This window comes from Procambarus clarkii, chromosome 16 (genome assembly GCF_040958095.1).
Source record: "Procambarus clarkii isolate CNS0578487 chromosome 16, FALCON_Pclarkii_2.0, whole genome shotgun sequence".
Lineage (NCBI taxonomy): Eukaryota > Metazoa > Arthropoda > Malacostraca > Decapoda > Cambaridae > Procambarus > Procambarus clarkii.
Genome location: NC_091165.1, coordinates 22,406,258 through 22,430,069, shown reverse-complemented (window position 1 = coordinate 22,430,069; position 23,812 = coordinate 22,406,258). Strand labels below are relative to the sequence as shown.

At 44.0% G+C, this 23,812-nt stretch overlaps 1 protein-coding gene across 1 annotated transcript in view; it reads right to left on the bottom strand.

Moving 5' to 3' along the window:
- LOC138365285 (S-antigen protein-like) overlaps window positions 1–23,687 on the bottom strand; it is a 35,461-nt gene extending 11,774 nt beyond the window's left edge. The window contains exons 1-2 of the mRNA XM_069325566.1: window positions 23,675–23,687; window positions 22,262–23,077 (exon numbers count right to left, since the gene is read on the bottom strand). Of these exons, the coding sequence (XP_069181667.1) occupies window positions 22,262–23,077; window positions 23,675–23,687 (829 nt within the window). The remainder of the gene's footprint in view (window positions 1–22,261; window positions 23,078–23,674) is intronic.
- Window positions 23,688–23,812: the final 125 nt, after the last annotated feature.

The following is a 23,812-nucleotide window of genomic DNA, read 5'->3' as shown; positions in this document are numbered from 1 at the left end:
GTGTGTGTGTGTGTGTGTGTGTGTGTACTCACCTATTTGTGTTGCGGGGGTTGAGCTTTGGCTCTTTGGTGTGTGTGTGTGTGTGTGTGTGTGTGTGTGTGTGTGTGTGTGTGTGTGTGTGTGTGTGTGTGTGTGTGGGGTGTGTGTGCGTGTAATTCTAAAAAAAAAACATGAAATGATCCCAGCCAAACTAGGGATCACTGGGAGTCATCAGGCGGCCTTAGTCATTATCTGTTCCTTGCTCTATACCTTTGGGCTGTGGAGGTAGGCTCAAGTACGCCCTTATTACTCGTTAATGAGGCGGGGAGAAAGGACGTCTTTTTACGTGCGCTCGCCTCTTCTATTTTGTTTGAGAGGTCCACAATTACGGCCCAGACCTATAGAGGCTTTTATATAGAGTGGAAAGGTTTGTTGTTCATGTTTGTGCGCGCGTGCGTCGATTTCCCACCGATAACTGGTTGCAGCTCCTGGACTCCGCCTTTCACTCGCATGTTCCAACGACTTAAACCCTTCCTATTTCTAACCATTTCTTAACATTGATGTAACAGAGAAAAGTTAAACACAACGACCGGACATTTTAGTTCATCCCACCGAGTTCAAATTTCACTACGCTTGCACGGGAGTGATTGATTGATGGAGACTATGCCACCAAAGAGGTGGCACGGGCATGAATAACCCTAAGTGGTAGATTTTTTTTTTGGGGGGGAGTGAATGAGATCTTTGGTCGTAAAAGCACCGGAATGCTTCTTTGTATCTCTATGGCTCGTCTAATCTAGTTTCAAATTCTTGGCCTTTAGTCCTATCTCTTATTTCACTAAGCATCTAACTTGGGATCACATTGTCAGCACCTCTACCTACCAAATATGTCGCGATCATTGCTCCCCTGTTTCCGGTTTCCCGCGTGTTGTTGTTGTTGTTGTTTCACTCTCAGACAATCGTTGTAGTTGAGTCCCTTCAGCGTAAACTTCCTAACATTTCTCTATCAACATTTCCTAGTTTGCTCTTCATTAGATGGGCATTCCAAGCCGGAGATGCAAGCTCAAGGGTGGGTCTGATGTTGGTGGCATGTAGTGTTCTGGTTGACTGCTTTGCTAGCTATCATTCCATTATTATCATCAACATCATCGGCCACAGCATCAATATCATACACACGTGTAGGTTCAATGCATCGAGTCCACACATCACTCATCAACCTGACCTTGAGTAAAGCCATATACATAATCCTTTGAGCCACGCAGACACAAGAGACGGACATACAACATATGAGCCATACAACACAACATATGAGCCATACAACACAGGAGCCATACATCACAACACAGGAGCCATACAACACCACACAGGAGCCATACAACACAAGACAGGAGCCATACATCACAACACAGGAGCCATACATCACAACACAGGAGCCATACATCACAACACAGGAGCCATACATCACAACACAGGAGCCATACAACACCACACAGGAGCCATACAACACAAGACAGGAGCCATACAACACAAGACAGGAGCCATACATCACAACACAGGAGCCATACAACACAACACAGGAGCCATACATCACAACACAGGAGTCATACAACACAACACAGGAGCCATACAACATAGGAGCCATACAACACAACACAGGAGCCATACAACACAGGAGCCATACAACACAGGAGCCATACAACACAGGAGCCATACAACACAGGAGCCATACAACACAACACAGGAGCCATGCAACACAACACAGGAGCCATACATTACAAAACACTACCCCAGAATATTTATATACAGAATACAGAAAGAATGCAAAAAACAGGAGCTATTTAAACACATAAAGGCCATGGTACACAACAACAACGTGATCTTGTGGTCCCGGGTTCGATCCCGGGCGCCGGCGAGAAACGATGGGCAGAGTTTCTTTCACACAGATGCCCCTGTTATCTAGCAGTAAATAGGTACCTGGGAGTTAGTCAACTGTCACGGGCTGCTTCCTGAGGTGGAGGCCTGGTCAAGGATCGGGCCGCGGGACACTAAAGCCCCGAAATCATCTCAAGATAACCAAGATAACATAGAAGCCAAGCAAACAAAACAAGGAATCCAAACACTCAAAACAGGGGCCACACACAACAAAGCAGCCTGACACACACACACACACACAAACACACACGCACACAAACACACACAAGTGTAGATATGATAGAGCCCAATAGGCTCAGGAATCTGTACACCTGTTGATTGACGGTTGAGAGGCGGGACCAAAGAGCCAGAGCTCAACCCCCGCAAACACAACTAGGTGAGTACTAGGTGAGTACACACACACACACACACACACACACACACACACACACACACACACACACACACACACACACACACTCTCTAAGACCAACTCCAAGCATACGATGAACATCAGAACAAAGCTCGCATATGCAATTCACAGAAGCTGGACCTGTGCCAGTTCAATTTAACTGCTGAGAAAGGGAGTTAACTCTGTGGCACCAACTACCCCTTCTGAAGGTGATGGGTCCCTGATGGTGATGGGTTCCTGAAGGTGATGGGTTCTTGGGGATGCTGGCTTCAAGTAGACGCGAGTACGCCTCGTTTAATCTCTTGCAGTATTCAGGCGCGTGTGTGCTGTTTCATGATGTTCACACCGATAGGAAACATGGATAGAGTCTATCGCCTCTTGGAGATATATCTCCCATTGCTGTGTCAAAGAATTCTATCAGGTCTATTATGCAGGATGGATCGTTTATAAATCCATGTTCGGATTTAATTATAAAGGTCCAGCTTGTTACTTGTTCAACTAGCCTACATTGACCTTTTACATGGTCTTGCGTGGTCTTGCATTCAGTATCCTTTTAATATCCACGGTGATCTTATTCCTGGTGCAACGACCTTTATCGTGTCTAAGTGAAACAAGTGTGTGTGTGTGTGTGTGTGTGTGTGTGTGTGTGTGTGTGTGTGTGTGTGTGTGTGTGTATGTGTGTGTGTATGTGTGTGTGTGTGTATGTGTGTGTATGTGTGTATGTGTGTGTGTGTGTGTGTGTGTGTGTGTGTGTGTGTGTGTGTGTGTGTGTGTGTGTGTGTGTGTGTGTGTGTGTATGTGTGTGTATGTGTGTATGTGTGTGTGTGTGTGTGTGTGTGTGTGTGTGTGTGTGTGTGTATGTGTGTGTATGTGTGTATGTGTGTGTGTGTGTGTGTGTGTGTGTGTGTATGTGTGTGTGTGTGTGTGTGTGTGTGTGTGTGTGTGTGTGTGTGTGTATGTGTGTGTGTGTGTGTGTGTGTGTGTGTGTGTGTGTGTGTATGTGTGTGTGTGTGTGTGTGTGTGTGTGTGTGTGTGTGTGTGTGTGTGTGTGTGTGTGTGTGTGTGTGTGTGTGTCTGTCTGTGCGCGCGTCAAATGAGTGTCTTCGTGTCTAATTAACTAAAAACAACTGAACCCAATCATTGGAGAAGTATTCCTGTCCAGCATCCAGTCCCCAGTAGGCGAGACATCCTTGCATGCAATAAAGCGGAACGGACGCATGCACGAGCTAGGGCCGCTATACGTGCGTGCGTGCGTGTGTGTACTCACCTATTTGTACTCACCTATTTGTGCTTGCGGGGGTTGAGCTTTGGCTCTTTGGTCCCGCCTCTCAACTGTCAATCAACTGGTGTACAGATTCCTGAGCCTACTGGGTTCTATCATATCTACATTTGAAACTGTGTATGGAGTCAGCCTCCACCACATCACTGCCTAATGCATTCCATCCGTTAACTACTCTGACACTGAAAAAGTTCCTTCTAACGTCTCTGTGGCTCATGTGGGTACTCAGTTTCCACCTGTGTCTCCTTGTTCGCGTCCCACCAGTGTTGAATAGTTTATCCTTGTTTACCCGGTCGATTCCTCTGAGGATTTTGTAGGTTGTGATCATGTCTCCCCTTACTCTTCTCTCTTCCAGTGTCGTAAGGTGCATTTCCCGCAGCCTTTCCTCGTAACTCATGCCTCTTAGTTCTGGGACTAGTCTAGTGGCATACCTTTGGACTTTTTCCAGCTTCGTCTTGTGCTTGACAAGGTACGGGCTCCATGCTGGGGCCGCATACTCCAGGATTGGTCTTACATATGTGGTGTACAAGATTTTGAATGATTCCTTACACAGGTTCCTGTGTGTGTGTGTGTGTGTGTGTGTGTGTGTGTGTGTGTACTCACCTAGTTGTACTCACCTAGTTGTGTTTGCGGGGGTTGAGCTCTGGCTCTTTGGTCCCGCCTCTCAACCGTCAATCAACAGGTGTACAGATTCATGAGCCTATCGGGCTCTGTCATATCTACACTTGAAACTGTGTATGGAGTCAGCCTCCACCACATCACTTCCTAATGCATTCCATTTGTCAACCACTCTGACACTAAAAAAGTTCTTTCTAATATCTCTGTGGCTCATTTGGGCACTCAGTTTCCACCTGTGTCCCCTTGTGCGTGTTCCCCTTGTGTTAAATAGACTGTCTTTATCTACCCTATCAATCCCCTTCAGAATCTTGAATGTGGTGATCATGTCCCCCTAACTCTTCTGTCTTCCAGCGAAGTGAGGTTTAATTCCCGGAGTCTCTCCTCGTAGCTCTTACCTCTCAGCTCGGGTACTAGTCTGGTGGCAAACCTTTGAACCTTTTCCAGTTTAGTCTTATCCTTGACTAGATATGGACTCCATGCTGGGGCTGCATACTCCAGGATTGGCCTGACATATGTGGTATACAAAGTTCTGAATGATTCTTTACACAAGTTTCTGAATGCCGTTCGTATGTTGGCCAGCCTGGCATATGCCGCTGATGTTATCCGCTTGATATGTGCTGCAGGAGACAGGTCTGGCGTGATATCAACCCCCCAAGTCTTTTTCCTTCTCTGACTCCTGAAGAATTTCCTCTCCCAGATGATACCTTGTATCTGGCCTCCTGCTCCCTACACCTATCTTCATTACATTACATTTGGTTGGGTTAAACTCTAACAACCATTTGTTCGACCATTCCTTCAGCTTGTCTAGGTCTTCTTGAAGCCTCAAACAGTCCTCTTCTGTTTTAATCCTTCTCATAATTTTAGCATCGTCCGCAAACATTGAGAGAAATGAATCGATACCCTCCGGGAGATCATTTACATATATCAGAAACAAGATAGGACCGAGTACAGAGCCCTGTGGGACTCCACTGGTGACTTCACGCCAATCGGAGGTCTCACCCCTCACCGTAACTCTCTGCTTCCTATTGCTTAGATACTCCCTTATCCACTGGAGCACCTTACCAGCTACACCTGCCTGTCTCTCCAGCTTATGTACCAGCCTCTTATGCGGTACTGTGTCAAAGGCTTTCCGACAATCCAAGAAAATGCAGTCCGCCCAGCCCTCTCTTTCTTGCTTAATCTGTGTCACCTAATCGTAGAATTCTATCAAGCCTGTAAGGCAAGATTTACCTTCCCTGAATCCATGTTGGCGATTTGTCACGAAGTCCCTTCTCTCCAGATGTGTTACCAGGTTTTTTCTCACGATCTTCTCCATCACCTTGCATGGTATACAAGTCAAGGACACTGGCCTGTAGTTCAGTGCCTCTTGTCTGTCGCCCGTTTTGTATATTGGGACCACATTCGCCGTCTTCCATATTTCTGGTAGGTCTCCCGTCTCTAGTGACTTACTATACACTATGGAGAGTGGCAGGCAAAGTGCCTCTGCACACTCTTTCAGTACCCATGGTGAGATCCCATCTGGACCAACAGCCTTTCTAACATTCAGATCCAGCAGGTGTCTCTTGACCTCCTCTCTCGTAATTTCGAACTCCTCCAAGGCCGCCTGGTTTACCTCCCTTTCTCCTAGCACAGTGACCTCACCTTGTTCTATTGTGAAGACCTCCTGGAACCTCTTGTTGAGTTCCTCACACACCTCTCTGTCATTCTCTGTATACCTTTCCTCGCCTGTTCTAAGTTTCAATACCTGTTCTTTCACTGTTGTTTTCCTTCTGATGTGACTGTGGAGTAGCTTTGGTTCGGTCTTGGCTTTGTTTGCTATATCATTTTCAAAAATTTTCTCTGCTTCTCTTCTCACCCTGACGTACTCATTCCTGGTTCTCTGGTATCTTTCTCTGCTTTCTGGTGTTCTGTTATTCCGGAAGTTCCTCCACGCCTTTTTGTTCAGTTTCTTCGCTTCCATACATGCCCTATTATACCATGGATTCTTCTGTTGCTTCTCGGATTTTTCCCTTTGGGCCGGGATGAACCTGTTTACTGCCTCCTGACACTTTTGGGTAACATAGTCCATCATACCCTGTACAGACTTGTCTCTGAGGTCTGTGTCCCAAGGTATTTCACTTAGGAAACTTCTCATCTGTTCATAATTCCCCTTTCGGTATGTGTGTGTGTGTGTGTGTGTGTGTGTGTGTGTGTGTGTGTGTGTGTGTGTGTGTGTGTGTGTGTGTGTGTGTGTGTGTGTATGTGTGTGTATTCACCTAGTTGTGCTTGCGGGGGTTGAGTTCTGCTCTTTCGGCTCGCCTCTCAATTGTCAATCAACTGTTACTAACTACTACTACTATTTTTTTCCCCACACCACACCCACACACACACCAGGAAGCAGCCCGTGACAGCTGATTAACTCCCAGGTACCTATTTACTGCTAGGTAACAGGGGCATAAAGTGAAAGAAACTCTGCCCATAGTTTCTCGCCGGTGCCCGGGATCGAACCCAGGACCACAGGATCACGTGCCCAGCGTGCTGTCCGCTCGGCCGCCGGCTCCTCAGGCTCCCCCACACACGCTGTGTGTGTGTGGGGGGGGGGGATTTAAGCGTTGTGAGACCTTAGAGACTGGGGGCCAGATTCACGAAATCACTTACGCAAGCACTTACGAACGTGTACATCTTTCCTCAATCTTTGACGGCTTTGATTATATTTATTAAACAGTTTACAAGCATGAAAACTTGCAATTCAACTGTTGTTACTGTTATAAACAGCCTCCTGGTACTTCTGAGCTCATTAAGTGTTTAATAATTGGAAACAAAGCCGCCAAAGATTGAGAAAAGATGTACAGGTTCATAAGTGTTTGCGTAAGGTGCTTTCGTGAATCTGGCCCTGGGTGGACAGCACCCCAGCGAGTATGAGCGAGGGAACAGGTGAGTCGGTCGTCGGTAGAGGGCAGGGTATGAGCAATGGTGGGGGTGGAGGAGCGGCCACGTGTCTATTAGTTACCATTATTGCACTTCCGGCTACCTAATGCACTCCTGCCGCGCCCCACGGCTGCTTCCCCCCTTCCCTCCCTCTCTCCCTCTCTCCCTCTCTCTCTCTCTCTCTCTCTCTCTCTCTCTCTCTCTCTCTCTCTCTCTCTCTCTCCCTCTCTCCCTCTCTCTCTCTCTCTCTCTCTCTCTCTCTCTCTCTCTCTCTCTCTCTCTCTCTCTCTCTCTCTCTCTCTCTCTCTTAGTTCATTCTTTCCTCCCTCGATCATTCTACCTCATTTCTACTAATCTTTTTGTTTCTGGATATCGTTCTCTCTCTCAATAATGATATTAAATAAAATATGTAGTTTGTTGCATCGATTCAGGCGCCACGGGTCGCTCGGTCTTAGCTCCCTCGATGTGGATTCTCTCTCTCTCTCTCTCTCTCTCTCTCTCTCTCTCTCTCTCTCTCTCTCCTGTATATATGCACACGAAACGTAAATATTTTCCTTTCTTTTTTGTTTTGTCTAACCTCTGCTGGGGTATCGTTGCCCAGTTTATCTTGATTATAGAAGACTGGCCTTTTATAGAAGAAGCCTTATATAGAAGATTATAGAAGGAAGTTTTAAGTTCTCTTAAAACAAAAAATAAAAATTTAAATGCTCATAGAGTCCGTCGGTCGAACAAATTCAGTATTAAAACTTCTTATGGTCAATAAAAAAAAAATTGTTTTTAAAAAATACAAATAAATTACTTAGTTACTCCATTTTGCCAATGGCACACCATTCTATACCCTTAAGCCTATACAAATATTGATATAGACATTTTTTGTCCTACCTCAGTAGGGCCAGATATCTTAAGAACATGTAGTGTATCGAGAGTTACTGAGCACTTAACCGCAGAGTGTGATCAAAGTGCTTTTACAATGTTAATAAACACACAAACATTTTCGTCAGTCCTACATTGACGGTGTTAGACGTCGGTTCTACAATAGTGCGTTATTGAGTAATGGGATTGGGATTCAAAAGTGGTTTACAGAATGGGATTCAAGTGGTTTAACAACAACAAAATACTCTTAGATGCAGTACTAATTATATATATATATATATATATATATATATATATATATATATATATATATATATATATATATGTATATATATATATATATATATATATATATATATATATATATATATATATATATATATATATATATATATATATATTGTGACGGTAACGCGTTGGTGTTCGGCTGTTCAAAGCTAGGGGTATGGCCTCGTCACATAGTAATAAAAAAAAATAGAAAATCTGGAACTTCGTCTGTGGTAAGGTAAGGAGAAGACACACAAAACACAAGTAAATTTTAACAATGAAATTTTAATTACATTAAAGAAATCAAAACATGAATAAAGTGGACATACAAATTCGTATAATAAAATCAATCAAAGTAATAAGAATAATTAAATGACAAAATGAAAAGTTACGTTAAGACAAGTGAACAAATAACAAGTAAAAGGTGACGGAATATTGGCTTCAAGCTATCACTTCACTTAGTACACGTAAGCCACAGCTTAGTCTACCAAGAAGACGTGTTAACCTTATGAAAGCACTGAATATTCTGAAGACTGAGGTCGTGGCGGCCCCAGACATCAAGTAGTATGGTGGGTGGAGTCCAGTTGCAGCTAGACCCACAGCCAATCAGCGAGGAGCAGGCGGCAAGACAGGTAGTTTGGCGGTTTGAGGTGGAGCAGGTGTTCCTGGCTGCATACGTTTTGCGCTCTGGCAAACCTTGGAGATGTTGTTGTCGTTGTTGGACATTTCTTCCATAGTAGTTTTATATATTTGTAACGACGTATTTTTGGAGTGAAGAGCAGGCTCAATCTCTTGAAGGAGATTATCGTCACAATATATATATATATATATATATATATATATATATATATATATATATATATATATATATATATATATATATATATATATATATATATATGTCGTACTTAGTAGCCAGAACGCATTTCTTGGTCTACTATGCAAGGCCCGATTTGCCTAATAGGCCGAGTGATTTTTTGTCAATAAATTGTTTCCAATTAGTTTATTTTAATTATTATTATTATATTAGGAACATAAATTATTGACGTAGTTGTGTTAGTTTAGGTTAGGTTTAGATATGTTAGGTAGGGTTGGTTAGGTTCGGTCATATATCTACGTTAGTTTTAACTCAAATTTAAATAAACTTATACATAATGAAATAGCCAGATTTATCATTTCATAAGAAAAAAATGAGAAAAATATATAAATTCAGGATAACTTGGTTTATTGGGCAAATCGGGACTTGCATAGTAGACCGAGTACGACATTCTGGCTACTAGGTACAACATACATATTATATATATATATATATATATATATATATATATATATATATATATATATATATATATATATATATATATATATATATCATTCGTGTGTGTGTGTGCGCTCAGTCACAGGTAGTGTGCTTTAAAGGCTCAAGTTATAATTACATCAAATACGTTACGTAACTGCCGGAGGCTGTTATGCTGGGGTTCAGCATCATCTGGTCACTATGCTTTGTACACTAACAGAACTCACCATTATCATTATCATTATTATTATTATTATTATTATTATTATTATTATTATTATTATTATTATTAATATAAAATATTATTTGCTAGGAAAAAAGTATCCATTATCTCGTTTTCAGTTTCAACAGTAGGACAAAAAAAGTTCCTGTTATCCAGAGACTTTGAAATAAAAAATATAAAAAGTTAGACTTTTCTTTATTAGTAACGATTCCCTATATTATGACCCCCCCCCCTTGCAACGGTGTGCAAGTTGCAAGTGACTGAAAGTTGGGATTAAAGCTCAAGATATATATATACGGAGACATGTTGTAAACAAAGACATGTTGTAAACACAGACATGTTGTAAACACATACATTTTTACAACATGTAGTCCTGTTGCTTTTGTTTTCGTGTTTAGTGAGAGTTACGGTGGGAGATGCTAGGTAATTATAAGGTGGAAACGCTAAGTCAATATAGCAACATGGCATTTGTAAGTGATGGGAGGACTAGGAACAGGGAGTGGACGAGGAGGTCGAGATGGGGAGGGGGAGGTGGGTAGGGAAGGGAATGGAATGGTGACCCAACACGTGGACCCAACCCGTTCTCGCACTTTCGTATAGTCAATATTGACTTATTAAATACGTGCATATGTGACATATTAAACATACTAGTTTACCTTGAAAAGCTTCATAGAAAAACCGACCTTACCTACCCTTCTTAGTATGTTAAGATAAGCATCTTATTGCTTCGTAATTACAATTATTACTTAACCTATTATAGGTTATTAACCTGTTATAGGTTAAGTAATAATTGTAATTAAGAAGCAATAAGATGCTTATCTTAACATTCTAAGAAGGTTAGGAAAGGTCGGTGTTTTCTATGAAGCTTTCCAAGGTAAACTAGTATGTTTAGTATGTCACATATGCACGTATTAAATAACTCAATATTGACTATAAGAAAGTGCGAGAACGGGTTGCGTGGACCATCCGGGATCGAACGCCGCCGCGATGTGCAAGATGCGAGGCTTGCACTGCAACGATGAGTCTCTCAATGGAGAGGCGTGCAATGGGAGAGTCAGCAGCCATGTGACCCGTTCATGGTGTCAGTGTTAAAGGAAGCCAAAATGCTCATATTAACTCATATGTCAGATTTAGAGGAAGCCAAAATCCACAAATCCACAAGGGCCGTGACGAGGGTTCGAACTCTCGTCACTCCCCTTGTGGATTTGATCATTTGATGCATCACGCTATTGTGATTTCTGTGTGTAATGTAGTGTAGTGAAGCTAAAATGTTCACCTCAATTCATGTCAGTTTTAAAGGAAGCCAAAATGCTCATATTAATTCATAGATTATCCATGCAAAAAAAAAAAAAATAAGTACTTCGTTTAGTGCTATAAAATAAACTCGTCCCTCATATGGGATTAATAATGTGCGAGTTTTTCTTTGCTTTAAAATAAACTAAAAAATTCGACTCGTTGCCAGAAAAAAATTTAATGACATCGTTTTTGTCGTCAGAGAAAACTCTCGAGTAGTTACGCCATCGTTAGCACGTTCAGAAGTTACGTTATTATATATAACTATAAAATTGTACAAAAATTGGTTGCAGACCTTTGCAAAACCATAGAATTATGGATTTGAATACAATTTGCTGTAACGCTCCTAAAAACAAAATAACAGGATTTTATTCTCTCTCTTTCTCTCTCTCTCTCTCTCTCTCTCTCTCTCTCTCTCTCTCTCTCTCTCTCTCTCTCTCTCTCTCTCTCTCTCTCTCTCTCTCTCTCTCTCTCTCTCTCTCTCTCTCTCTCTCTCTCTCTCTCTCTCTCTCTCTCTCTCTCTCCCCCTCTTTCTCTCAGCTGGAGGCCTGACTCCACCTTGGGTCATATTAGCTCAGCATTTCCGTTCCATTACGCGGGCCCAAACCCTTCCGCCTCACCTGCTAGTAGCGTGAGTAGCGAGTAGTAGTCGTGGGAGGGGTAAAGACGAAGGGAAAAGAAGGAAGAGTAGGATGGAAAGGTAAAAGAAAAGGAGAGAGGGCAAGAAGGACAGCAAGTTATAAAAGCCAGCGAAAGGAAGGTATATTGGGTCAAGTGAATGACCGAAAAACGAGGAGCTGGAAAGAGAGTTAAAATAAATCAGAAATTAAAGGAAAAAACAACAAAAATAAGCGAGAGATGGGAATGAATTTGGAAATGAGAGATGGAAAGAGAAAGAAGAAGCTGGAATAGCAGAAATAAGGTGTTCGAAGAGGAAGAAGGGATGAAGACATGGTAAAGACAGACAAGAGACCACTTGTTGGACAGTCACGGCTGCCTCTTGGAGAGGGAGAAACACTGTTTTTCAAGACAAAAGATACACCTGTGTACAGGATAATGGCAGATAGGAAGAGTCGAGCAAAAGAAGGAAGATAAGACGAGGAGGATGAAAAAATGGATGAAAGATGAAAGAAGAAATATCGTGAATAAGAAAAGAATGGATAGACAGACAACAAAATATATACACTTTTCCTCTCTGAATAATATATATATATATATATATATATATATATATATATATATATATATATATATATATATATATATATATATAAATATATATATATATATATATATATATATATATATTTCAGAAGTCCTAATAAAAAAAATTGAAACTATTTTATAAAAAAGTATATTCATACTTAACATAATTTCTCTCTTTCACCCCCCCATAATCTTCCTATTTTTCTCTACTAAAACAAATTTTACGTATAAGTCGTAACTGAGTAGCAAAATCTCTTCAGACTTGTATGAATACCACTTCCCAACTTCCTCCTAATTATTTCACGAATTTCTAACAGAAGTCACTCTCTTCCCGTTTTCTTTGGCTTGGACAACCTTCTTTTAATCAGCAATATTTCTTGTCAAATTTTTCTACATGATTTCTAATTAAAAAAATAATAACAACATCAGTGTTGGGCAATTTTTAAGAGTTACCCACCAAAATACTCTCTTCCTCACCGCCTGGCGTGGGCGGTGAGGAAGACTATCTTTCTATTATAGTCTATAGACTATAATAGGGACTATAATAGGGACTATCCCTATTATAGTCCTCTTTAGCTCAACATTATACTCTCTTACATTGAGTCTTTCTGTCCAGCCCGACTTTTTGGGTCATTATTATTAACAATGGATCAACGTACAAGGAAACAGATTCTTAGATGAGGTGCTTAGCTGGTTTGTTTAGGATTTACTTAGCGTTTTGTGCTCTAATTTACCTCTTGAACTCCTGTTACTTTTATCTCTCTCTCTCTCTCTCTCTCTCTCTCTCTCTCTCTCTCTCTCTCTCTCTCTCTCTCTCTCTCTCTCTCTCTCTCTCTCTCTCTCTCTCTCTCTCTCTCTCTCTCTCTCTCTCTCTCATACTCCACTTCATAAACGCCAGGTACAATTTTCCTCAATTCCTTTCCTTGCGTATTAAATTCTATTAAGTACATCGTGCATAGCTATGAATTTAATATATTTAAATAAATGGGTATTGTTCTGCATAGAGAATTTTACCCAAAAATTTCTTCCCTATTTATAGTAGGTACTTAAGACTGGGTTTTTTAATATAAATAAAACTGAATTTCTTAATACATTCTCTGATATACGGGAGATTACCAGGAGATGTTAAACTTTAATACCTTTGGACTTGGGCTTTAGCCACGACATACAAATAGTGAAAGTTGTATACTTCATACACGCGCTTATCAGCAGCTGTATTGTTGAACTTTAAATTTATATCTAAATTTATCTAAATTTATATCTAAATTTATCTAAATTTATATCTAAATTTATTTATTTATAGCATCATTTTTATATGTGATGTTTTTTGAGTCAGAGTTGCTGAATAAGCCGACATCTCCTTTTAATCACTTGTTCCATAACTGTTTGTATAAGCATCGATAGATACAATCTATTCAACACTTATAATATACATTCTGTATTTTCTGACTCAAAACTAACGAAATATCCTCATCTAAAATAGGCCAATATTAAATAAAAACTCAGGTAATTGATCATATATCAATAGCGTGATTTGAGGATAATTTCTGAAATTACAGGCAACACGACAACATTTCTTTACAAATTTTGTCTTTACTCGACAAAATAAAAAAAAACAGACATCAAAATCTCTCAATGGACAAAATATGAAATACAATACATTATCACGGCTCACAAATATTCCCATTTTCTATACGTTGGTTGCTCGATTAGATTAGGTTAAGTTCGGGTATCTTAGTAGAACATTTTCTGTTCGCTGCGGCAACTCGAATGGACGGCCGGAATGATGATTTTATCTTATCAGCCAGCAATACACATATTTGATTTCAGAAATAATTGTTCATTTGTTTAAGACAAAAGAGGACAGGTGGGAAGTGCTTAAAGTGGAGTCCGTTGAGGGGTAACTCTATAAAGTGGTATGGGGGGTTGAATGGTCTAAAGCACAGATCTCCGTAACTAGTACAATAGACGGTTGGGCCCGCCTGTGAGGCGGGCCCAGGAGCCGGTGTTTGTTGTGGAAGAACATATAGGTGAGTATTATGTAAGTGAGAACACATAAAAATATGCGGATATCAAATGTAACACACACATATGCGCGGGGGGGGGGGGGCCTGATAGCTGAGTGGACAGCGCTCTGGACTCGTAATCCTGGGGACCGGGGCTCGATCCCAGGCGATGACGGAGATAAATAGGCAGGGTTTCTTTCACCCTGGATTCCCCCCCTGTTACCTAGCAGTAAATAGGTACCTGTGAGTTAGACAGCTGTCACAGGCTGCTTCCTGGGGGTGTGCGTGTGTGTAAAAAAAATCTTTGACATTTGAGAAGCGGGACCAAAAAGCCAAAGCTCAACCCCAGCAGGGTGAGTTCACACACACACTCAGGGCCTTAATATCTGGATTTGATATATTCACTGGGGCTCACAATGAATCATAAATACGCCCAACCATTGAATAATTAATAATTGATACTTTTGGCCAATGAAAGCGTAACCGCTATAAAAAAAAACGCTGCTTTTTACCCCTCATGTTAGTTATTGTGCTCACAGTGTTGTGCTAACGAGGGCCGAGCTTCAGTTCATGGGTCCTGCCTTTCAACTTTCAATCGATTAGTTTTGGTTGATACTCTTTGTTGTTTGTGCAGCCCGTTCCCTTGGTTTGTCACTCCGTAAAAAAAAATCAACCTTTCAGCCGAATCACAAACGTAGGAACCCAAGCAACCCGCCTAACCTATCGAGTTCGATGCCTGGAAAAGGTGAATATTTGAGCAGCCGCTGTTCTTCATAGGTTCGATAACGTAAAAAACGCGACTTATTATTGGAGACTATCACGAGTGGTTGTGAGAGCTGCGTTTACGTAACACCTTCACTCCCTGGTTCACTGTCGTTTTTCCTGTGCTCTGGCATTAATAAAAATGTCTGTCGAATATCCACTGGGTTCATGGGTTGCTTAGTGTCCGCCTGTGTCCCCTCGTTCGTGCCCCCATCTGTAACTAACAGTTTGGTCTGGACTACTCAATCACTTGTGTAAGTGATGATCATTTCTCCTCCCTCGTCTCATCCAGAAGCGTGACGTTTAATTAATTGTAAATAATTTCTCGTAACTCATATCTCTCATGTCTGGAACTAATCACGTGTCGTTTTGTGCTTGGGGAGATCTGAATCGTACGATGACGCTGTATTTTTCATAATAACACGGTGAAGAGATTCAGTAGTTCTGAAAGCAGTTCTATGATTGGCCCAATTATCATATGAAGGTCAAGATAATTGGTTGAAGCATCAGGAGACAGGTTTGGGGTGATGTCCACCTCAAGTCCTTCCTTCTGGCCGACTTAATTTTGGTACCTTGTGTCCGCCTCCTTGGCATCTGCCCTCATCTTCCTTGTATTGCAATTGCTGAACTTGAAATCTAGAAAACATTTATTAGATCAGTCAAGTAAGTTTTTCTTAGTCTGTGAAGATCTATAATTAACCCTTGTTTGTTTTTCAAAGGAATAGTTTGAAAAACCCCTCATTTCCAACTCATCGGTAAAGATAATAGTGAAGCTTCCTATTTGAGATCATTTACATATATTTGAAGTAGGATCCCAGGATCTACCCATGTACAGTCCTGCTAATACAGGTATTACCCTTGAGTCCCTTCCCTTACTCTGACTCCTGTGATTCTACCTCTCGCTTAACTACCCTTATATACTGATTCATCTTTTTGCATAATCCAAGATGTTTCTCTAACTTTTGATGGACGATCGAAACACTGGTCTGCAATATAGTGCCTTCTGTCTACTTCTCTTCCTCTCTCACCTCTCTGGCACAACATTGGCTGTCTTCCAAGAATATTAGTGGTTTCCATGTTCCCAAGACAGGGCTTCGACTCCTCCTTGAAGTAATTCATGTAAGGATATTGTCTTGTCTTTGGAGTATCCAAATTCTAACAGCTGTTTCCTTGCTTCGTGACTGGTAATTTCACTATTATACACTGTCACCTGGATTTGGCAAACCCTTCCTTCTCAGTTTTCAGTATTTTGAGATTTTTACAAAGTAAAACACTGATGAACTGCTCTAATCAGAAAACACACACTCACACATAATATAATGCTGAGTGGACAGCGCTCAGGATTCGTAGTCCAAAGGGTCCGGGTTCGATCCCCGCCGGAGGGGGAAACAAATTGGCAGCGTTTCATTCACCCTGATGGCCTGTTCACCTAGCCGTATATAGGTACCTGGGAGTTAGACAGGTGCTGGTTCCTGGGGATGTGTGTGTGTGTGTGTGGGTGTGTGTGTGTGTGTGTGTGTGTGTGTGTGTGTGTGTGTGTGTGTGTGTGTGTGTGTGTGTGTGTGTGTGTGTGTGTGTGTGTGTGTGTGTGTGTGTGTGTGTTAGAGAGAAATATGTGTTGTTGATATAATAAAGAAAAAAATAGATTGGTTAGAAACGCGGGATCCAGGAACTTATTGTTCGATTCTGCAGACACAAATAGTAAGACACACACACACACACACACACACACACACACACACACACACACACACACACACACACACACACACACACACATCCCCAGGAACCAGCACCTGTCTAACTCCCAGGTACCTATATACTGCTAGGTACCTATATACTGCTAGGCTAGGGGCCTCGTAGCCTGGTGGATAGCGCGCAGGACTCGTAATTCTGTGGCGCGGGTTCGATTCCCGCACGAGGCAGAAACAAATGGGCAAAGTTTTTTTCACCCTAAGTGCCCCTGTTACCTAGCAGTAAATAGGTACCTGGGAGTTAGTCAGCTGTCACGGGCTGCTTCCTGGTGTGTGTGTGTGTGTGTGTGTGTGTGTGTGTGTGTGTGGTGTGGGAAAAAAAAAAGTAGTTAGTAAACAGTTGATTGACAGTTGAGAGGCGGGCCGAAAGAGCAAAGCTCAACCCCCGCAAAAACACAACTAGTAAACACACACACACAACCTTTGACGGTTGAGAGGCGGGACCAAAGAGCCAGAGCTCAACCCCCGCAAGCACAACTAGGTGAGCACAACTCGGTGAGTACACATATATTACCCCCCCTCTCCCCTCCCCTCCCAACCCCGCTCTCTCTCTTCCCCTCCATATCTCTCTAACTTCACTTATTTCCCATACGTTCAAAAAAGTTTTGACCATAGTTTTCTCTATAATACTTTTTTATCAGTTTACCGAAAAAAGTACGTGGAAAAAATATACAACTCGTCTTGAATAAAGGCCTAATACACTGCACTGTGGAATATCCGGATTTTATTTGTGTATTAAAATATCTGTATTTAAAACGCGCTCTTCCTCTATATTCTGAATCCAGCATACAATTTATTACTAAATATTTACAGAAACGACGTCGTTTTCTATTTAACAAAAGCATTTAAATTATATATATATATTCTAAAAAGAAAAATTTGTTGCCGTTTTTCGTGTTTACATTCAGTTGATATAATTTTTTCTCTCTCGTGTAACGTATTTCTATATTTTTTCCTTACGTTTTTACGGAATATAGAGAATTTTTCGTAATATGTGGAATTCTGCATAATATGTGGAATTTTGTGTAATGCGCGGAATTTTGCATAATTTGTGAAATTCTGCGCAATACATTTAATATTTTGTATAGTTGTAACCCTTACCTTGAGGTTACCTTGAGGTGCTTCCGGGGCTTAGCGTCCCCGCGGACCGGTCGTCGACCAGGCCTCTTGGTTGCTGGACTGATCAACCAGGCTGTTGGACGCGGCTGCTCGCAACCTGACGTCCAACAGCCTGGCTGATCAGGTTGATCATTTGACCCAAATGCTATTCTACCCCCTAAGCCTTCAACTCAATAACAAACGCTACTGTACCTCCTGCACTCACTACAGCCAGTGCTGCCACTGTACCCAGTACAGCAACAGCCGCTCCTGTACCACCAGCATCCCCATACACTAACAACAGCCGTCACCACCATCACTCTCCAGACAGACCTATTACGATTCACAGTCCCTACAACCATTACAACCACCACCCACACACACGAAGATAGGCCAACCACACAAATACTACCAACCATAACTTCCTCTAACCGTACGTGACACGTACAACCCCAACCACCCCACAACAAGCCATCACCAGACCTCTACCCCCCACACAACCTCGTAACAACAACAACACTATCGCTGGTTGACGCCCACTATGAACCACGGATACATGCATGAGCAAAATACATGGCCAAATTTCAACAATCCACACACACACACACGCACACGCGCACGCACACGCACACGCGCACGCACACGCACATGTACACACACACACTCTGTGTTCTACGATCACATTGTTGAATTCTACGATCTGGCAGCAAGAATCAGGCAAGAAAGAGAGAAGGTGGGCAGACTGCATCTTTTTGAATTGCCAGAAAGCCTTTGACACAGTATCACACCAGAGACTAGTGCGAAAGCTGGAGATGCAGGAAGGAGTGAAAGGGAAGGTACTCCGTTAGAAAAGGGAGTACCTAAGTAACAGAAGACAGCGAGTCACTGTGAGGGGTGAGGTCTCACAGTGGCGAGACGTCACCAGTGGAGCCCCGCAGGGTTCAGTCCTTGGACCTATACTGTTTCTGATATATGTAAATGATCTACCAGAGGGTATAGAATCCTTCCTCTCATTGTTTGCTAATGATGCAAAAATTATGAGGAGGATTAAGACGGAGGAAGATAGTATGAGGCTACAAGATGACAGACAGATTGAATGAATGGTCCAACAAATGGCTACTAATGTTCAACCCGAGTAAGTGTAAGGAAATGAAACTAGGCAGTGGAAACCGGAGGCCAGACACAGGATACAGAATGGGAGATGAAGACCATCATGAAACGGACAGAGAGAAAGATCTAGGAGTTGATATCACACCAATCCTGTCTCCTGAAGCCCACATCAAGAGAATAACATCTGCGGCATATGCGAGGCTGGCTAACTTCAGAACTGCCTTCAGGAACCTGTGTAAGGAATCATTCAGAATCTTGTATACACATATGTAAGACCAATCCTGGAGTATGCGACCCCAACATGGAGCCCGTATCTTGTCAAGTACAAGGCAAAGCTTGGAAAAGTTCAGAAGTATGCCACTAGGCTAGTCCCAGAACTAAGAGGCATGAGTTACGAGGACAGGCTGCGTGAAATGCACCTCACGACACTGGAAGACAGAAGAGTACGGGGAGATATGATCACTACCTACAAAATTCTCAGAGGAATTGACAGGGTAGATAAAGATAAAATGTTTACACGGGTGGTACGCGAAGGGGACACAGGTGGAAACGGAGTACCCAAATGAACCACAGGGACGTTAAAAAGAACTTTTTCAGTGTCAGAGTAGTTAACGGATGGAATGCATAAGGAAGTGATGTGGCGGAGGCTGACTCCATCCACAGTTTCAAATGTAGTAGGCTCAGGAATCTGTATACCAGTTGATTGACAGATGAGTGGCGGGACCAAATAGCCAGAGCTCAACCCCCGCAAGCACAGCTAGGTGAGAACGCACACACACGCAGACATACATGAACTCTAACTCTTCAAAACTTGGGAACAACAACGCACCAGTTTTACAAAGAGCAATGCATGATCGACCCAAAAGAGACATGGGCCCATTCTCTGGTCTATATATAACCCTGTCGTCTCGCTATCCTCCTCAATCCTTCTCTGCTTGTTATCCCTCACAACCCTGGGAGATAGAAGGACAGAGATGGGAGAGAGAGAGAGAGAGAGAGAGAGAGAGAGAGAGAGAGAGAGAGAGAGAGAGAGAGAGAGAGAGAGAGAGAGAGAGAGAGGGAGCGGGGGGAAGGGTAGAGGGGAGTAGATAGGGGGGATGCAATATGTCGTGCAAGGAAGTGGGACGGAAGATGATAAGAATACCAAGTGATGGATGGTAACAGATCCGGAGAGAAGGCATTCCTACAGGGGACTAATAGTGCACTCTATGGCACTGTGGATCTTGGCTCTGGCGAGGGAGCAGATCAGGTATATCAGGACTGACGAGTGGTGGTTGATACTGGGTATCAGGAACTCCATGACTATATTTTGTATTATTATCTTTCTACCACAGACGTAGCCACACATTTACCATGCTAACCAGCAAGTGTGTGTATGCTGGTTAGCATTGTAAATGTGTGGCCACGTCTGTGGTAGAAAACAAATCAGATAAGACTTTGCAGATTCTCCCTGGACACTATTATATATATATATATATATATATATATATATATATATATATATATATATATATATATATATATATATATATATATATATATATATATATATATATATATATATATATATATATATATATATATATATATATATATATATACTCATTCTCTCATCAATAAGCTATTAGCCAATGATCGTTAAGCCAGCTGTCAAATCCTTTAAATTTTATATATAACAAAATAACTCATTTTCAGAACTGATGACGGTCGAAATTTTCTGTAAGGCTCTCGTCTTTTTCTCGAATCTCACCTCAGGAAATGCTTCACCCACGTACAGCAAATGCAAATAGTTGTCATTAGAACCTAAACACCTAACCTAATCGAACGGAACCTAACCTACGCCTAACTGTACATTCCCCCGTCCTAGATATGGTGATTAGGCGCCGTATCTTCCCTCTGTTCCATCCCAGAGTGCTGCCTCTTGTAGTGCTACACAATCGTACTGGCTTAATGCTTTCTCGCGATAATTTACCGTAACTTTGGGTGTTCAATGTGAGCGAAGATGGGCATGGAACACCAATGGTTGTAATGTTTCCGAGGGCTTGACATAATTCCGCTTTTCCCCTTCCTCTAACTCCTCTCCTTCTCACCTTCTTCTTTCTCCCCCCCCTTTCCTCTTTCCCTCTTCTCCCTGTTTGCTATTCTTCCCTATTAACACCTTTCCCTTGCCTCTTCTCCCTCCCCCCCTCTATCCTCTCTGTTCTCTCAACACCCACGTTTTAAGCGTTTCTCTCTCTCTCTCTCTCTCTCTCTCTCTCTCTCTCTCTCTCTCTCTCTCTCTCTCTCTCTCTCTCTCTCTCTCTCTCTCTCTCTCTCTCTCTCTCTCTCTCTCTCTCTCTCTCTCTCTCTCTCTCTCTCTCTCTCTCTCTCTCTCTCTCTCTCTCTCTCACCCACCCGGCCCCTCTCCCCCCCTACCCCTCTCACACTCCTCCCTAGGCATCTCTCGACTTCCTGCCCGTCGCCTACCAACCATTTGTGCAATTGGAACTTCCCTGTCGAAGATGAATTAACATCGACAATTTCCTCCCCCAGGGTAACCGAGACATCTCTCCCTTCCCCCCTCCCTCCCACCCTATCCACTTTCTCCTATCCCTCTCCACTAACTTATTTCAGGACATCGTGTCTCCCCCCCCCTCCACCCCCCTTCCCTCCGTTCCAGTTCCCCCCCCATCCCCTCTTCCCTCCGTTCCAGTTCTTCTAACCTACTTTCATTTATTTCTCCCCTACCTCTCCCCACCACCTGTTCCCCCCTACTCTTCCCATCCCCCCTCTCCCGTCTCAATTCCCCCTCTCCCCCCCACCACCACCACATTAGGGAAATTATCCATTCCGCTGATCATCGATAAATTCCAATACCACTCACTACATCAGCTTATTCAACTCATCCTATTGGCTTGATGCAGACCTTACCTTACCTCCTCTCTCTCTCTCTCTCTCTCTCTCTCTCTCTCTCTCTCTCTCTCTCTCTCTCTCTCTCTCTCTCTCTCTCTCTCTCTCTCTCTCTCTCTCTCTCTCTCTCTCTCTCTCTCCTCTTGTTAACTAGTTGGTGTCTCCTTTCTTGCTAACCTTCTTCATAGTTATCATCGTTCTCTATCTCATTTTCATCCTCCTCCTCTTCTCTCTCTCTCTCCTGCTCTTCCTTCTCGTTCTCCTGAAGCGTCTCTTGGCCATTCCTGCAGTTAATGGGGCCCAGAGCCTCATTAGGCAGGTGTGTGGGGGGAGGGGGGGGTACATGTGGACGGGCCCTTCAGGTGCCCCTCCTAGCTCACAGAGGCCCCCTTCAGGTGCCCCTCCTAGCTCACGGAGGCCCCCTTCAGGTGCCTCTCCTAGCTCACGGAGGCCCCCTTCAGGTGCCTCTCCTAGCTCACAGAGGCCCCCTTCAAGTGCCTCTCCTAGCTCACAGAGGCCCCCTTCAGGTGCCTCTCCTAGCTCACGGAGGCCCCCTTCAGGTGCCTCTCCTAGCTCACGGAGGCCCCCTTCAGGTGCTCCTCCTAGCTCACGGAGGCCCCCTTCAGGTGCCTCTCCTAGCTCACGGAGGCCCCCTTCAGGTGCCCCTCCTAGCTCACAGAGGCCCCCTTCAGGTGCCTCTCCTAGCTCATGGAGGCCCCCTTCAGGTGCCTCTCCTAGCTCACAGAGGCCCCCTTCAGGTGCCTCTCCTAGCTCACAGAGGCCCCCTTCAGGTGCCTCTCCTAGCTCACGGAGGCCCCCTTCAGGTGCCTCTCCTAGCTCACGGAGGCCCCCTTCAGGTGCTCCTCCTAGCTCACGGAGGCCCCCTTCAGGTGCCTCTCCTAGCTCACGGAGGCCCCCTTCAGGTGCTCTTCCTAGCTCACAGAGGCCCCCTTCAGGTGCCTCTCCTAGCTCACGGAGGCCCCCTTCAGGTGCTCCTCCTAGCTCACGGAGGCCCCCTTCAGGTGCCTCTCCTAGCTCACGGAGGCCCCCTTCAGGTGCCCCTCCTAGCTCACAGAGGCCCCCTTCAGGTGCCTCTCCTAGCTCACAGAGGCCCCCTTCAGGTGCCTCTCCTAGCTCACAGAGGCCCCCTTCAGGTGCCTCTCCTAGCTCACAGAGGCCCCCTTCAGGTGCCTCTCCTAACTCACAGAGGCCCTATGGGACTCTATACGTGAAGCACTAGCCACTGTACCCCACCCACGCCCACGCCACTGTACCCCACCCATGCCCACGCCACTGTACCCCACCCACGCCCACGCCACTGTACTCCACCCACGCCCACGCCACTGTACCCCACCCACGCCCACGCCACTGTACTCCACCCACGCCCACGCCACTGTACCCCACCCACGCCCACGCCACTGAACCCCACCCACGCCCACGCCACTGTACCCCCACCCACGCCCACGCCACCGTACCCCACTCACGCCCACGCCACTGCACTCCACTCACGCCCACGCCACTGCACTCCACCCACGCCACTGTACTCCACCCACGCCCACGCCACTGTACCCCACCCACGTCCACGCCACTGTACCCCACTCACGCCCACGCCACTGCACTCCACTCACGCCCACGCCACTGCACTCCACCCACGCCCACGCCACTGTACTCCACCCACGCCCACGCCACTGTACCCCACCCACGCCCACGCCACTGTACCCCACCCACGCCCACGTACAGGCTTTCCAACTATCTATCCCACCCGTCTGAACACGCGCAGTTTCATCACTTGCCTTCGGTCACCATCCATAACCACGTATTCACTATCGACACACACACACACACACACACACACACACACACACACACACACACACACACACACACACACACACACACACACACACACACACACACACACACACACACAC